Source organism: Oncorhynchus mykiss, chromosome 5 (genome assembly GCF_057628025.1).
Source record: "Oncorhynchus mykiss isolate SJ-2025 chromosome 5, ASM5762802v1, whole genome shotgun sequence".
Lineage (NCBI taxonomy): Eukaryota > Metazoa > Chordata > Actinopteri > Salmoniformes > Salmonidae > Oncorhynchus > Oncorhynchus mykiss.
Window position 1 is genome coordinate 56375900 of NC_143026.1, and position 15828 is coordinate 56391727.

The following is a 15828-nucleotide window of genomic DNA, read 5'->3' on the forward strand; positions in this document are numbered from 1 at the left end:
CTACCTAATACACTCAAATCTAAAGGGATGGAATAACAATATGTACATATAAATAAGCAATGGCCAATCGACATAGACAAGGTGCAATAGATGGCATTTACTTAACTAGGCAAGTCAGTTAAGAACAAATTCTTATATTCAATTACAGCCTGCCCCTGAACTGCCTTGACAGATTTTTACCTTGTCAGCTCGGGGATTTGATCTTGCAACCTTGCAAGTTACTAGTCCAACGCTCTAACCACTAGGCTACCTGCCGTTTGAAGGTACAGCATAGACATATGAGATGAGTAATGTAAGATATGTTAAAGTGCCATTGTTTAAAGTGATCCATTTATTAAAGTGACCAGTGATATGAGTCTCTGTAGGCAGCAGCCTCTCTAAGTTAGCGATGGCTGTTTAGCAGTCTGATGGCCTTGTTTTTTAGTCTCTCTGTCCCAGCTTTGATGCACCTGTACCTCGCCTTCTGGATGATAGCCGGTTGAACAGGCAGTGGCCGGTTGATCTTTTTGGCCTTCCTGTGACATCGAGTGCTCCAGGTGTCCTGGAGGGTGGGTAGTTTGCCCCGGGTAATGCGTTTGGCAGACCGCACCACCCTCTGGAGAGCCTTGCGGTTGCGGGCGGTGCAGTTGCAGTACCAGGCGGTGATGACAGGATGCACTCAGTTGTGCATCTGTAAAAGTTACACTGGCTTGTCTGGCTGCCATGTTTTTATTTTAACCTCCCATTCCCTTATCTACACTGAAATAATATCATTTCAGCAGGCCTCTATTGTCATTTTTTCCCCCTATCTCACATAGCTCATTAGCACACTCTTGTGGTTGAATATATATGTATATATTGTAGGTCCTAGGATACAATAATGAATAATGTGGAACAGCAGTGAAAACCAACCTGCCAATATTTAAGATTTAATAAATAAACTATTTTTTGGTACAGTTATGTAATTCATTTATTTTCACAGATTTTTTTGGTTGTACACAATCAAAGTCTGAAATACTGAATTCTGTTGTGTGGAATATGGAGGAGGTGGTTACTGTGTGGGTGGATGGTTCTGCCTGTCACTTGTTTTCAACAGGCAGCCAGTCTCGGAAGGGGGACGTGAAGAGGGAGACTGCAAAGTCCAGGCACTGCTGCTCTCTTTGTTCTGAGTGTTTGCAGTGCTAGTGTTTTTAATTAATCTGTGTATCTCACATATTATGAGCCCAGTATGATGGAGCAAGAAAACCTTCTTAGCAGATAATGACATGACAATAACAGTAGCTGTAGATGATGTAATGAAAAGTTGGAGGGTGGTTGGTAATGGAGGGCATCAGGTGGATCCACGTCTGGGTGTTAGGCAGAAACCCTAGGTCCCGGAGAACAGGAGCAGAGTTAAAGGGAACAGGGGAGGAGACAGAGACGTAAACAAGCAAACACAGATTACACTTTACTAAGAGAAAATCTGATGGATTAGTGCAGTGTTATAAACGGATATGTACTTTTCAACACTTTTGGAAGGTATAGCCTACCTCAAGCTGGTCCCCCTCCGACTCAGAGCACAGAGAATCAGACTGATCCAAACTCACTGGTGGGTGGGATACCTCCTGGGGGGCTAGGACAGTCTGTCCTAAAGTCATTTGGAGAGATACATTTAAGAGGTACATTTTTACAAGCTCAGCAGAACTACCATTTCTTGCTTTCTCAAATGTCAACCGAAGCTTAACACACTTTGTCTATTGGGCTTCCTTGAAGTGTAGGGCGTCAGTGCTTTCAGTGATCGACCGTCCAACTGCTCCAACTGGAGAAGATTGTTGGCTTCAACCGAGGTAACTCTAGGAAGACAAAGTCAAAAATATCAGGTTTAGGGAAACTAAAACTAGCTTCAGGACATTTTGTGTTGTGTGCAAAGAGAATTGCCTTCAGGTTGTTCTCCCACCCTTCCTGGTACCAATCAAGGGACTTGTCCATGGCAGTCTTGAGAGTCTGGTTGGTCCATCCCCAAACCTGGAGGAGGGGTTAGGAAAGCGACACCTATTGACAATGTAAAATAGTAAAATATTGAAATATGTCTGATTATGTATCATGGAAAAACAACAACAAATTGTAAAAAATAAATAAAACAAACCACTGGTGACAGAATATAACCTATAACATCCGTACCTTGTTCCAGCGTTCATGACCTCGGTCACTCAACATGACCTCAGGAGAACAGTGGGTGTTGAAGAAGTCCATCATCGCCTTGGAGGTGGCCTCGCCACTCTTGTCCTTGATGGGTATCATACAAAACGAAAACCTATTTTTGGTTCAAAGCACACTTTTTTTATGGGTTATAGAAGGGAATTTAGAGTTAAGCACGTACTCTTCCTTTACTGACCTTAATGGGTGTTGCCTCCATCCACTTGGTAAAGTGATGGGTCGCCGTCAGACACCAGCTGTTGCCATTCCTGGATTTAGTGAAGGGTCAGATGAGGTCCACCCCTAACATTTAGAGTGTTAGAGAGATTACTTTATTCTTACCCGTATCTGTGTCATACAGTATGCATATTTTCATATTTGTAAGGATACTGACACACATACACACACATTCTATAATATTCAACTCTGCTGTGGTCAAATATTTTTTGACCACAGGGACACTTACCGATCATGTGCCATCGTGCAAACAACTTTGATGGGCTTCAACTCCAGCGCCACAGTCTTCGCCCTTTCAAAATTCTGGCAGGCTAGACAGGGTGCTGAGCTTTTAAGCAAAAAGTGACAAATTTAAACATTGATATGACATTCATTGAAGTCATAATATTTTCAGATATAATAGAATGTGATTGATAACCAAAAGGTTATTTCACTTTCCCAGCTGTCCCACTCCTTGGCAATTCCCTGTCAGACTTTGGTTGACTTTGGCAATCAAATCAAATCAAATCAAATCAAATTTTATTTGTCACATACACATGGTTAGCAGATGTTAATGCGAGTGTAGCGAAATGCTTGTGCTTCTAGTTCCGACAATGCAGTAATAACAAGTAATCTAACTGATCCAAACTCACTGGTGGGTGGGATACCTCCTGGGGGGCTAGGACAGTCTGTCCTAAAGTCATTTGGAGAGATACATTTAAGAGGTACATTTTTACAAGCTCAGCAGAACTACCATTTCTTGCTTTCTCAAATGTCAACCGAAGCTTAACACACTTTGTCTATTGGGCTTCCTTGAAGTGTAGGGCGTCAGTGCTTTCAGTGATCGACCGTCCAACTGCTCCAACTGGAGAAGATTGCGCTTCACTCCGAAATGCCCAGCACGCATCTCGGTCAGCATGGCCTCTTTCTCTTCCTTAGTACAAATCCTCCTCCTGTGTGGCTGGCCATCCTCCCCACGTAGGTACATATGATTGCCTAACAAGTTGGAAGAGAAGAGTTGTTGAAATACTCAAGTCTAAGTACATTTGCACTGCTATCTTTCTCTCTCTCCATCTCTCTCTGTCAGTCTTCCACTCTCTTCCCACCTCTCTCTCCCCTCTCAATTTCATCCTATCTTTCTCACTTTCTTCCTCTCTCTACCCCCCAATGTTGGCACATTGGCCATTATTTAGAAAAATGTATGGAATCATTCCTCTAAAACGGTCTGGCTAGCTAGCTAGCTAGCTAACAAACATACAGTGTAGATGATCTTCAAATTCATTGCTTTACACTATCATATCACAGCAGTGGCAAGCCATGGTTGACCAATAACACACCTCACCATAGTATGAATTAAAACAGACACCACCAAACCGATCCTATGTGTGTTCCTATCACTTTGTGGACAAGAGGCCGACTGAAGAGCATCCTTTCCCTGAGAAGTGGCTGGGCTATGACAAGTACAGACCAGAAGGTGACATCTCATCAGGACATCAACAAATATAGGTAGCTGTTAGCTAGCTCCTACTCGCTAGCTATCGTCACAGATGGTTGTCCTGAATCGGGCAGAAGTTAGCTAGCTTAGCTAATTATGTTACTAGTTGGTAGCCACTCCTAAGTCCTAACACACTGTACCTAGCTAACTGTTGCCTAGCTTACTCACTTAGCTGGCTAGCTTGAGGACAGCCCATCTGATACAGTTTTGTTTGCTAACTAGCCTAGCTAATTAGTCCCTACATTGTTAGCTATCAAACAACTTCTGTCTGACAATGTCACCCCCATGCCAGGAGTATCCCCATCATTGCTGGCATGCCACTGGCCATGCTCATGACATGTCTGACTAGCTAAATTATTAAACGTTCAACTATTTTCTTTTTTCTTTACCTAACCATGACCAGTAGGCTGTCTGTGTATTTTATTGTGTTAAACTTGTGGTCTCTCTTATGTTTGTTTGACAGATGAAGACAACTGTGGTGATGCAGAGTCTGATCTGTGTGCCAATGCCACCGCAGCATAAAGATGCTGATACTCAATGGGAGGTTCCAGCACTGACTGATCGCAGCTACGTGTCAAGAGAACCAGTCAACAAACAAACCCAATGTGGTGGTGCAGAGCCATTTGACCCACACCATCCTGAAGAATGACACTAGCTCAGAGTTGTATACTGGCCTTCCTCATAGTGTTTTCTTTGACCATGTAGCGTTTCTGCAGCAATTCGACACGGCTAACTTCAAAATGCATATCACTGATCAAACACTGATAACCTTGATGGATCTGAATCTACTCCAGGGTGATCTTGCTGAAGGCTTTGCTGTGTCCCAGGGAGTATTGAGCAGAATACTTTCCTACTGGATTGAAACAATGGCGGAGCACATGAGGAACTACATTCCATGGCTGCCGAGGGAGACGATCCAGAACACAATGCCTCAGTGCTTTAAAGAGATGTTCCCCAACACCACTTGCATCATTGACTGCTCTGAAACCACTCATCAGAAAGCACACAATCTCCATTCCAGAGGGGAGTCATTCAGCCACTATTATTCCAGCAATACTCCATGTGGAGGCAGATGCAGTGACAAATTCATCACCCAAAACTCTGGCTTCCTGGAATACCTTAGGCCTGGCGATGATGTTATGGCAGACAGGGGCTTCACCATCCGAGATCTGCTGTATGAGAGGAAGGTAAACCTTGCCATACCAGCCTTCACTCAGGAAATGAGAGCAGCTGTCTGACGAGGATGTCACAAGCACGAGAAGGATAGCTAATGTATGTAAACATGTTGAGAGAGTTATCGGACGATTCAAGGTGTTCAAAATCTTCTCCCAGACTGTTCCCATCAACCTGACGCACAAAATGGACAAGGTCATGGTGAGATCATCCATGACTGAGCAGTGAGAATGTTCATATGAAATGTAACTCTATATACACTATAATTTCATCCACATGAGACCCTGTGTGTACATATAGATTCCTATTTAATGTGAATCATTTTGATGTTCCTACATTAGAAATGTACTGTAACTTTGCCTGTTCCTGATCCTTACAGGCACCCGATAGGTGCCGTTATCATGCCTTCTTCAATCTATTTCAAACACATTTTCTTCAACACCAAAAATGTCTCTAACAGACCAACAGTGAAGACAACTGCTTTCGGGGAACAGCGAAGACACCGTTTTCTTCATTGGTGCCCTTGAAAACCAAACCCAGAATCAAACTGAAAACACAATTTGAAACCTTTAGACATGCCTCCTCGTCCTTCATTTCAAAAGGTTAAGTATCAAAGAAAATGTCAAGAAAGTTTAATTTCACAGTGTTTTTATTAACACCACAATTTGCCAGGTGCAAGATGAATTATGGTATGCTTAGATAAGTTCATGAAGTGCCTTAATATGAAAAAGAGCTACACAAGGTACAATACAAATATTAATACATCATAAGGAGTTAGATAAACATGAATGAAGAGAGCTGTACAAGGCAAGATATAAAAAAAACATCAAGAATTATGCAAATATAATCAGGTAAATGTGCATATGAAGAGAACTGTGCAAGACTAAAAAAACACCAATCAAGAGTTATGCTTAGATAATAAGGTAGAGCTGACAGAGAGCTTTACAAGGCACAACATATATGAACTATTTAAAAACACAGAAGTATTAGGCATCTAGATACCACATAGATTAACATATTTGGGGCACAGAGTTAGTCTACCTGACAGGAACTCATCTACTGTCCTTGGCAGTATATGTGTGAAATACAATTCAGAGATAACATCAGCACAGAACTTCACATCAAAAGGCACATCAATAACAATCTGCTCAGATGGAGCCCAGGCAAGCAGTTTGCATCTCTCCAGTACTGTGCAGAACATTCCCATTTGCACCTGCATGTAGTACCCACGGGCTCCATTAGGTTGCCGCTGAGAAACCCCATCCATCAGCTTCACATCGGTGAGTTTGCCAGAGAACAGTTCAGTCAGAGACTGAATGTCCTGTTCTTACTCAGAACAGGACATTTGATTTCTAATAGTTCTTGAGAGTGTAACACTCCATCTGGGCTTGCAGAAAGCCATGGCTCCTTGACACACTACTGTGCCTCTACGCTCCAGACTAAAACCACAGCTCTCCATCCACCTGCTCGTTCTCCTTGCCATATGTGGTTGCAGAGTTGCCATGGAACCTGGGGAAGAGATGCTCCCGCACAAAGTTGCCGGGATTTGTTGAGGTGAGCACAGGAACCTTCTTTGTTGAGCAGTGATCTGAAGTTTGCGCACAGCCATACCACGCATGGGAGGCAATCTGTGCTTTAGTGACCTCCTCCAAGCTGGCACATTTACACTCCTCCGGCTTAACATAAACGTCATAAAATGAGAGCGTTTCTGACACTGCATGTTGATGCCGTGTTCACCATGAGGCTGCTGTAGCGGTGTGGCTGCTGCTGGAACCTGATGACTGTTTGGCATAGCTTTGATGCACTTGTGCAGAAGGCTCCCCACTGGAACTTTGGCCACGTCCAAACTATTCTAAAGTGTGTTGTGGGAGTGGTATGCAGGAGTTGGAGGTAGAGATGGAAAAGTGGCTGGGGTGCTGTCAGAGAACTCGTCACTCGGTTTGTGACCTTTGAAACGGATCTCACTCAACCTTTTTGGAACTAAAATCCCGCTGCATCCCTGAGTTCCACTGGCATTGCTCATCTGGTACAGGACACCCCTATCAATCCTCCATACACAGCATTCTGCACCTTCAACAAAATACTACTGTTAGAATTGTCAATTACAGTACAGAACACTAGTTTACATGGTGTACACAGCTGACTAGTTTACACGGTTTCCTTTAAAAAAAATGTAACCTTTATTTAACTAGGCAAGAACAAATTCATAGTTACAATGACGACCTACTAAAATGTAAAAGGCCTCCTGCAGGGACGGGGGCTGGGATTATAAATACAAATGTTAATAAAAATAGGTCAAAACACACATCACGGCAAGAGACACCTCAACACTCCATAAAGAGAGACTTAAGACAACAACATAGCATTGCAGCAACACATGAAAACACAGCATGGTAGCAACACAACATGACAACAACATGGTAGCAACATAACATGGCAGCAGCATAACATGGTAGCAGCACAAAACATGGTACAAACATTATTGGACACAGACAACAGTACAAATGGCAAGAAGTTTGAGACAACAATACATCAAGCGAAGCAGCCACAACTGTCATGGAGAGTGTCCATTATTGAGTCTTTGAATGAAGAGATCGAGATAAAACGGCCCAGTTTGAGTGTTTTTTTGCAGCTCGTTCCAGTCGCTAGCTGCAGCAAACTGAAAAGAGGAGCGATCCAGGAATGTGTGTGCTTTGGGGACCTTTAGCAGAATGTGACTGGCAGAACGGGTGTTGTATGTGGAGGATGAGGGCTGCAGTAGATATCTCAGATAGGGGGATGTGAGGCCTAAGAGGGTTTTATAAATAAGCATCAACCAGTGGGTCTTGCGACGGGTATACAGAGTTGACTAGTTTACGGAGTAGTATAGAGTGCAGTGATGTGTCCTATAAGGAGCATTGGTGGCAAATCTGACAAGGTAAACATATGTCATTCTGCCCCTGAACAAGGTAGTTAACCCACTGTTCCTAGGCTGTCATTGTAAATAAGAATTTGTTCTAAACTGACTTGCCAAGTTAAATAAAGGTTAAAAAAAAACTGCTGATCTATAAATTATGTCTCTGTAGTCTAGCATGGCCAGGATGGTCATCTGAATCAGGGTTATTATGTCAGCTGAGGTGAAATAGGAGCAATTACGATAGAAGAAACCAAGTCTAGATTTAACCTTAGCCTGCAGCTTTGATATTTGCTGAGAGAAGGACAGTGTACAATCTAGCCATACTCCCAAGTACTTGTATAAGGTGACAAGCTCTAAACCCTCAGAGGTAGTAATCACACCAGTGGGGAGAGGGGCATTCTTCTTACCAAACCACATGACCTTTGTTTTGGAGGTGTTAAGAACAAGGTTATGGGCAGAGAAAGCTTGTTGGACACTAAGAACGCTTTGTTGTAGAGCGTTTAACACAAAATCCAGGGAAGGGCTAGCTGAGTATAAGACTATCATATGCATATAAATGGTTGAGAGAGATTCCTACTGCTTGAGCTATGTTGTTGATGTAAATTAAGAAGAGTGTGGGACCTTGGATCGAGCCTTGGGTTACTCCCTTGGTGACAGGCAGTGGCTGAGACAGCAGATGTTCTGACTTTATACACTGCACTCTTTGAGACAGGTAGTTAGCAAACCAGGCCAAAGACTCCTCAGAGACACCAATACTCCATAGAATGGAATGTTCTACCGTATCAAAAGCTTTGGCCCACAAGAATGGAATGGTCTCCCGTATCAAAAGCCTTGGCCAAGTCAATAAAAAATAACAGCACAACATTGCTTAGAATCAAGGGCAATGGTGACATCATTTAGGAACTTTAAGGTTGCAGTGACACATCCACAACCTAGCTAAGTAACTAGCTAACGTCAAACGTATCAGTCATAGAAAGGGTTAATGATAAATAAAAAGCCAGCGAGCTACCTTCCATAGTATTACAGCTGCATAACTGCAAGACTTCCCCTGCCCTGCAGGACTTAAATATGTAAGCTTTGCAGGCCTTCATTTTACATGGGTATTAAAAACATTTTTTTAAAGTTAACAAATGTTCCAGGTTCGCAATAACTATCTTTCACATGGACACTGAAAAAATCCGCAAATGGCTCTATGTGGTATGGATCAAGGACAGGAGAGGTGTTCGAACAGAGGTGCTTAAAGGAAGGTGCACAGGTAGGCCTCATGAAAAACAATGTTTCATATGCTATTTTTAATCACAGTAATAGGCAGTGATTTGTCAGTCAGCGTGAGCTTGATATCGTGAAAGAATCCTTTTCATAGCATCACTTTCATATACTGTACATTAAGACAAATCCTTCTATGTTGAGTATTAGAAAGCAGTTTACATAACCTGAAAATAACTTGATATTTGAGTGCATTCACAACAAGCCACCTGCAGACAACTTACAAAATGCAATAGTGCATTCGAGGGTTTGTTTTCCTGATGAAAATAGTTATTTGATGCATGGCCTACTATTTCTAACTGGGAAAATAAATTCCTACGTCTTTTGTGAGTAAAATCCTTTTTCCAAAATTGATTTAGGTACATTTTTGTGAAGAGGTATGAGGGTTGTGATATGGGTCATTTAATAGTAAAATCATTTAAGGGATCAATACATTTCTATATTGCTTCCCCAGTATCTGCATGAACCATCAGGCCAAGTGTTTTTGGTTGACCCTACTGGATAGATTATAGTAATAAGGAAAACAGCATACACATTTGGCTTGTGTATTCATTTGCATATAACTAATCAGAATTCCATTATGTTTACATAAAAAAGAGAATACTTCAAAATGAGAAGATCCTGCCATGAAAAATACGACTGGGTGGACATAAAGTGGAAAGGAGGGGAAATAACTCCCACCATGCAGCAGGACACCTTCAGCTGCGTGGTCTTTGTAATGCAGGTTTGATAGTTATAATTTCAATAATGTGACAATTAGGTCAAAAACTCTTATTTTATTTTTTTGGTGTATATGGCAAAGGAAGTTGCTCAGAACTTTGACCAACATCCCCTCCCAAATTGATATGGAACCTTCGAAAACACATGGAGCAACTGCGAAACTTCTTATTATGATCCCACGAAATTTTGAGCTAACTAGCTAACGTTCGCAAACGGCAAAAACGCCACAACGGAAGCCCTCCATAAAACATAACGTTCAGACATTGTTTTGATTCCGGGTTCTTAAATAAGGTGAATGGGTAATTGTTTACAAGTTGTTAGTTATCCCATAAAACCATCACCGAAAACCCATATTTTCATTTTCTTCTGTGGTTTGGTAACTTCCTATTCTTCGACGGACTCTGGCTGAACTGAGGACAACCGAAAGGGGGGCGTTGCATTTCCAATCCGTTGTGGATGTCCCCATCGAAATGCATGACATCAGGCGCAACGTAAATGCAGTGTTTGTGCGTAATTTGAATGAGGCTTCAGTCTTCACTCGTTCATTGCAATCCTAGCGAATCATTCTTGCAAAAATTATATCCAGGTTTGTCACACAGTCCCTTGTTGATGAGTAGTAAAATTAATAATGGTTTCCAGTATGCATAGACAGGTTCCAGTTGATATTGGTAACAGGTACAAAAACTATCAAGATAAAAATGATGAAATGAAACCGTTTAAAGAAAGTTAAAATAATTAAAAGCAAGATTGAAAACGGTATCTTAACTCGCAGTCTATCTAGCAGGCTCCAAAATATCTTCAATACAGTTTCTTTCACATACAAAATGTCTCTAACAAATGCATTCACATAAGCTTCCCAATGTTATTCCTTGCATGTCTGTATTATTTATTTATTTATTTTTATTTATTTCACCTTTATTTAACCAGGTAGGCTAGTTGAGAACAAGTTCTCATTTGGCCAAGATAAAGCATAGCAGTGTGAACAGACAACACAGAGTTACACATGGAGTAAACAATTAACAAGTCAATAACACAGTAGAAAAAAAGAGAGTCTATATACATTGTGTGCAAAAGGAGGTAGGCGAATAATTACAATTTTGCAGATTAACACTGGAGTGATAAATGATCAGATGGTCATGTACAGGTATATATTGGTGTGCAAAAGAGCAGAAAAGTAAATAAACAAAAACACTATGGGGATGAGGTAGGTAAAATTGGGTGGGCTATTTACCGATAGACTATGTACAGCTGCAGCGATCGGTTAGCTGCTCAGATAGCAGATGTTTGAAGTTGGTGAGGGAGGTAAAAGTCTCCAACTTCAGCGATTATTGCAATTCGTTCCAGTCACAGGCTGCAGAGAACTGGAACGAAAGGCGGCCAAATGAGGTGTTGGCTTTAGGGATGATCAGTGAGATACACCTGCTGGAGCGCATGCTACGGGTGGGTGTTGCCATCGTGACCAGTGGACTGAGATAAGGCGGAACTTTACCTAGCATGGACTTGTAGATGACCTGTAGCCAGTGGGTCTGGCAACGAATATGTAGCGAGGGCCAGCCGACTAGAGCATACAGGTCGCAGTGGTGGGTGGTATAAGGTGCTTTAGTAACAAAACGGATGGCACTGTGATAAACTGCATCCAGTTTGCTGAGTAGAGTGTTGGAAGCTATTTTGTAGATGACATCGCCGAAGTCGAGGATCGGTAGGATAGTCAGTTTTACTAGGGAGCTGTTGGCCGAGGTTGGAGTAGCCAGGAGGAAGGCATGGCCAGCCGTTGAGAAATGCTTGTTGAAGTTTTCGATAATCATGGATTTATCGGTGGTGATCGTGTTACCTAGCCTCAGTGCAGTGGGCAGCTGGGAGGAGGTGCTCTTGTTCTCCATGGACTTCACAGTGTCCCAGAACTTTTTGGAGTTAGAGCTACAGGATGCAAATTTCTGCCTGAAGAAGCTGGCCTTAGCTTTCCTGACTGACTGCGTGTATTGGTTCCTGACTTCCCTGAACAGTTGCATATCGCTGGGACTATTCGAAGCTATTGCAGTCCGCCACAGGATGTTTTTGTGCTGGTCGAGGGCAGTCAGGTCTGGAGTGAACCAAGGGCTATATCTGTTCTTAGTTCTGCATTTTTTGAACGGAGCATGCTTATCTAAAATGGTGAGGAAGTTACTTTTAAAGAATGACCAGGCATCCTCAACTGACGGGATGAGGTCAATGTCCTTCCAGGATACCCGGGCCAGGTCGATTAGAAAGGCCTGCTCACAGAAGTGTTTTAGGGAGCATTTGACAGTGATGAGGGGTGGTCGTTTGACTGCGGATCCGTAGGGGATACAGGCAATGAGGCAGTGATCGCTGAGATCCTGGTTGAAGACAGCGGAAGTGTATTTGGAGGGCCAGTTGGTCAGGATGACGTCTATGAGAGTGCCCTTGTTTACAGATTTAGGGTTGTACCTGGTGGGTTCCTTGATGATAATGTCATAAATGTCATAAATGAATCATGCATGTATTATATAGCACATAATATATCATACACATAGCCTGAAGCATGTTTAATATTCATCCATGTTCATTCTAACATCAGAAGCAAGTCCAATTTGACCTCTGGATCATGAGTGATAAGGATTTACCCCCCTCATTAGTTGTGTTTTGCTATAACATGTAATCATTTGCACAGACATTAAAGTTGCATTAGGCATATTAAACAGCCTGATTAACAAAAAAAAAAAAAATGTCCCAGAGTAGCCAAAAGCTGCCTGTCACACCGTCTGATCTACAGCCATTGGAAATGGCTTTCCAGCAGCTTGATAATGACATCATCTGTAATGTTCCCATTTTGTTTCAAACGGATTACTTGCTGTTGCTGTACTATTTGCAGACACAATGGGTCATTTAACCCAATGCAATTTTCCATTTGAAATGTTTGAGCTGAAGTGAGTTCATAATCAGAGCGGACAGGGCAGAGTAATGCTTATCTAGACTATCTCTGTTTCAACTCAGTGGATAATAAGGAACTGCAGTTGCAATCGACCCCAGTGACTCCCTATAATTGAAACCCATGAAGTGAAATGGGAAGTGATTCAATAGAGTTCTCTCTGCTATTGCGCTCGAAAACAAACAAAACAACAAAACAAAGGAAAATGTTCCCAATAACAAAACAAACCTGAGAGTATTATGCTGTAAAAGATTAGGTCTATCTGAAAGAGGAAATTGCATCCATAATTGGTATGATGGGTATTGCACTGGTACACCGACAGTTTCTTCAAAGACGAAGTGACTCTCCGGCTTGAAATATAGGCCTGTGTGGTGTACAACTGGGCATTAGAGAACTGAACATTCACCTTCGGTAGTAGTATGTTCTGCCAGATATCCATTCACTGGAAGCTGTTGATATGGGAGTCTCTTGGCAGTTGGAACCGTCTGAGTCATGTACTCAGAGACTGCTCTTAGACACCCCCCCTGGGGACCGCAGAGTCAAAGCTCCCACCCAGCATCTGTCCAGAATACATTAACATTCAGCAGCTTTGTCCACCTCTGACCTGCTATTATCTGTTGCAGATTGTGTAATGTCCACTGCACTGCCTTCCGTATAGCTCCTTTTAGTTTGTGTGGCTATCTATCCCTACACTACCTCCTATGCTTATTTGCTCACCAATATGTATTCCTATCGAATACAAGATGATAGCATATACAATTCACATTGAATAGGTTTGTCTGAAAGTTATCCAGTAAGTACATCTAATATACAAAGCCAAAATGTGATTGCCCATAATCACTATCACATAGATGACACTTCACAGAGCTGGACTTATGGAGTGAGTGACAAAAAAGCGTGTGGAATATCAAACAGATGGGGGCAGAGCTGCTTACTCCCCTTCTGCATTGTGCTTGGGCGAGCCGGCCATCTGCCATTTCACTGTAAAATACAGCCTATTTAATCAAATTTAAAAAATGTTGTTCCACAGACAGCATTTGCTTCCTTTATGTCACTGTGGTCCCCCTTAAGCTCATTTCTGAGATGCATAATACCTCAGGGAGCTATCTAATTAAACACATATACTGCTTGTGGGAAACGAGGGAATAGCCAGCTAATCCATCCAAGCATGGTCTTTCACTTCAATAACCAACTCATCGGCCTTGGTTCTACTGCACATTTTGAAACTGCCCTGTGAAACACCTGTTGTTAGTTAGTCTCCCTAGGCAGACAGTTTGCCTCCTGCTATGTAAACAATGCTGGTCCAACTCAAGATGTCATAAAAAAAATGCATCCCCCTATCCATCCTAAAAAATATTTTCCCATTGTACTGTAAAATAAATTGAACACCGTCCCCCCCTCATAGAATAAACTCAAAATAATGTTTTATGACCACAAGTAACAATAACTATAGCAACCCTGTGTTTTTAAACATGGATATCTACTTTGCTTTTGTGGCACAGTCGATGCCACACCGGGCTACTGGTCAGAAGGCTCAGGGTTCATCGACTACCACACAGGAGCTCACTCTCCCTGCCTGCTTCATTACTTCACGATCAGAGCCAGTTGCAGACAAGGGGGAAATTAGATTTTCAACATTTTGATGCTATATTAATAATTATATAAAATATATGCTAAGAATTTTCCACCAACAGGTTTCTGTGCCAATGTACCACACAACCAATAAACAAAACATACCGACATGGTTTGAATTTTCAACACCATAATAAAACACATCCCTCCCTACCTTGTTGGCTTAATCAGTATCGAAAGTTTGGCTTGACTATCTCTGAATGGCATTAAACTTTTTTGGTGTTTTGTAACAGATGTGTCTTTCCATTCATCTAATTGCCTCTGCACAATTTGGGTTGATTGATTGTTTTATTGATTTCCTAAAAAAAAAAATGTTTAATGTGACCGGGATTACGCAATAAAGTGGGACTTATTTCCATTGTGGTCCCTACATTTGCTGGGGCATATGCTACAGTAGTATAAGGACTGAAAGCACGTCTAATTTACACATCTCCATCTGGCTTTCGGGGGTCAACTTATTTTTTTTGTAGGCCATATTGGATAAGGACACAATCGTTTGTGCCTTTTCGGGCTTGTGGTCATAAAATGTCTTTAATGTAAGGCTCATAAAAGGTATGTAATGTAGGGCTCATAAAATGTATTTAATGTATGCTACCGCAACAGGCTAGCATCAGACATGAATCTTCAAGCCAATCAAAGCTGGGTTATTCTCAGGATGGAACATTTGTAAAACACATGGAAAATATTCAACCCCAGTCTGTAGCTTATTCTTTAGATGTTTGGGGCTGCTTCTGAACCATGATGTGCAGACATAATCAAAGGGACAGTGGACTAGCGCACTTGCCAGAGTCTTTAGGGTGTCTGTAGGTTTCCATCCAATTGGCTACAGATTTTCAATGCGAAAATTCAAATCTGCATAAAAACAATATGCACATTTCTGGGTTTCCAACAGGAAGATTTGCCGCGGGACAACGTGACTGGGAAGATTTGAATTTACCGGACATCCATTTGCTTGGCGGAGACAGTTCCATCAATAAACTAGGGATATTGGCCAAATGAGCCACATTTACATGTCCTTGAAAACAGCCTATAGCAAATTACAAAAAATACTATTCCCTGTGTTTCGATGTGAAGCACATGCAGAACTTTGTAACTAGAATCCTGACTAGAACCAAAAATTTGATCATATTACTCCAGTGCTATAGCCTCCCTACGCTGGCTTCCTGTTATTAAGGCAAGGGCTGATTTCAAGGTTTTACTGCTAAGCTACAAAGCATTACATGGGCTTGCTCCTACCTATCTTTACGATTTGGTCCTGCCGTACATACCTACACGTACGCTACGGTCACAAGATGCAGGCCTCCTAATTGTCCCTAGAATTTCTAAGCAAACAGCTGGAGGCAGGGCTTT

At 42.0% G+C, this 15828-nt stretch overlaps 1 protein-coding gene across 1 annotated transcript; it reads left to right on the top strand.

Annotated features, from left to right (window-relative positions):
- Positions 1-2357: 2357 nt before the first annotated feature.
- LOC149983520 (uncharacterized) lies at positions 2358-5438 on the top strand. Its single transcript, XM_090236689.1, is given in 4 exon segments — positions 2358-2381; positions 4329-4476; positions 4571-5079; positions 5081-5438. Coding segments are annotated over 4 exon segments (867 nt in total). The 3' UTR covers positions 5267-5438.
- Positions 5439-15828: the final 10390 nt, after the last annotated feature.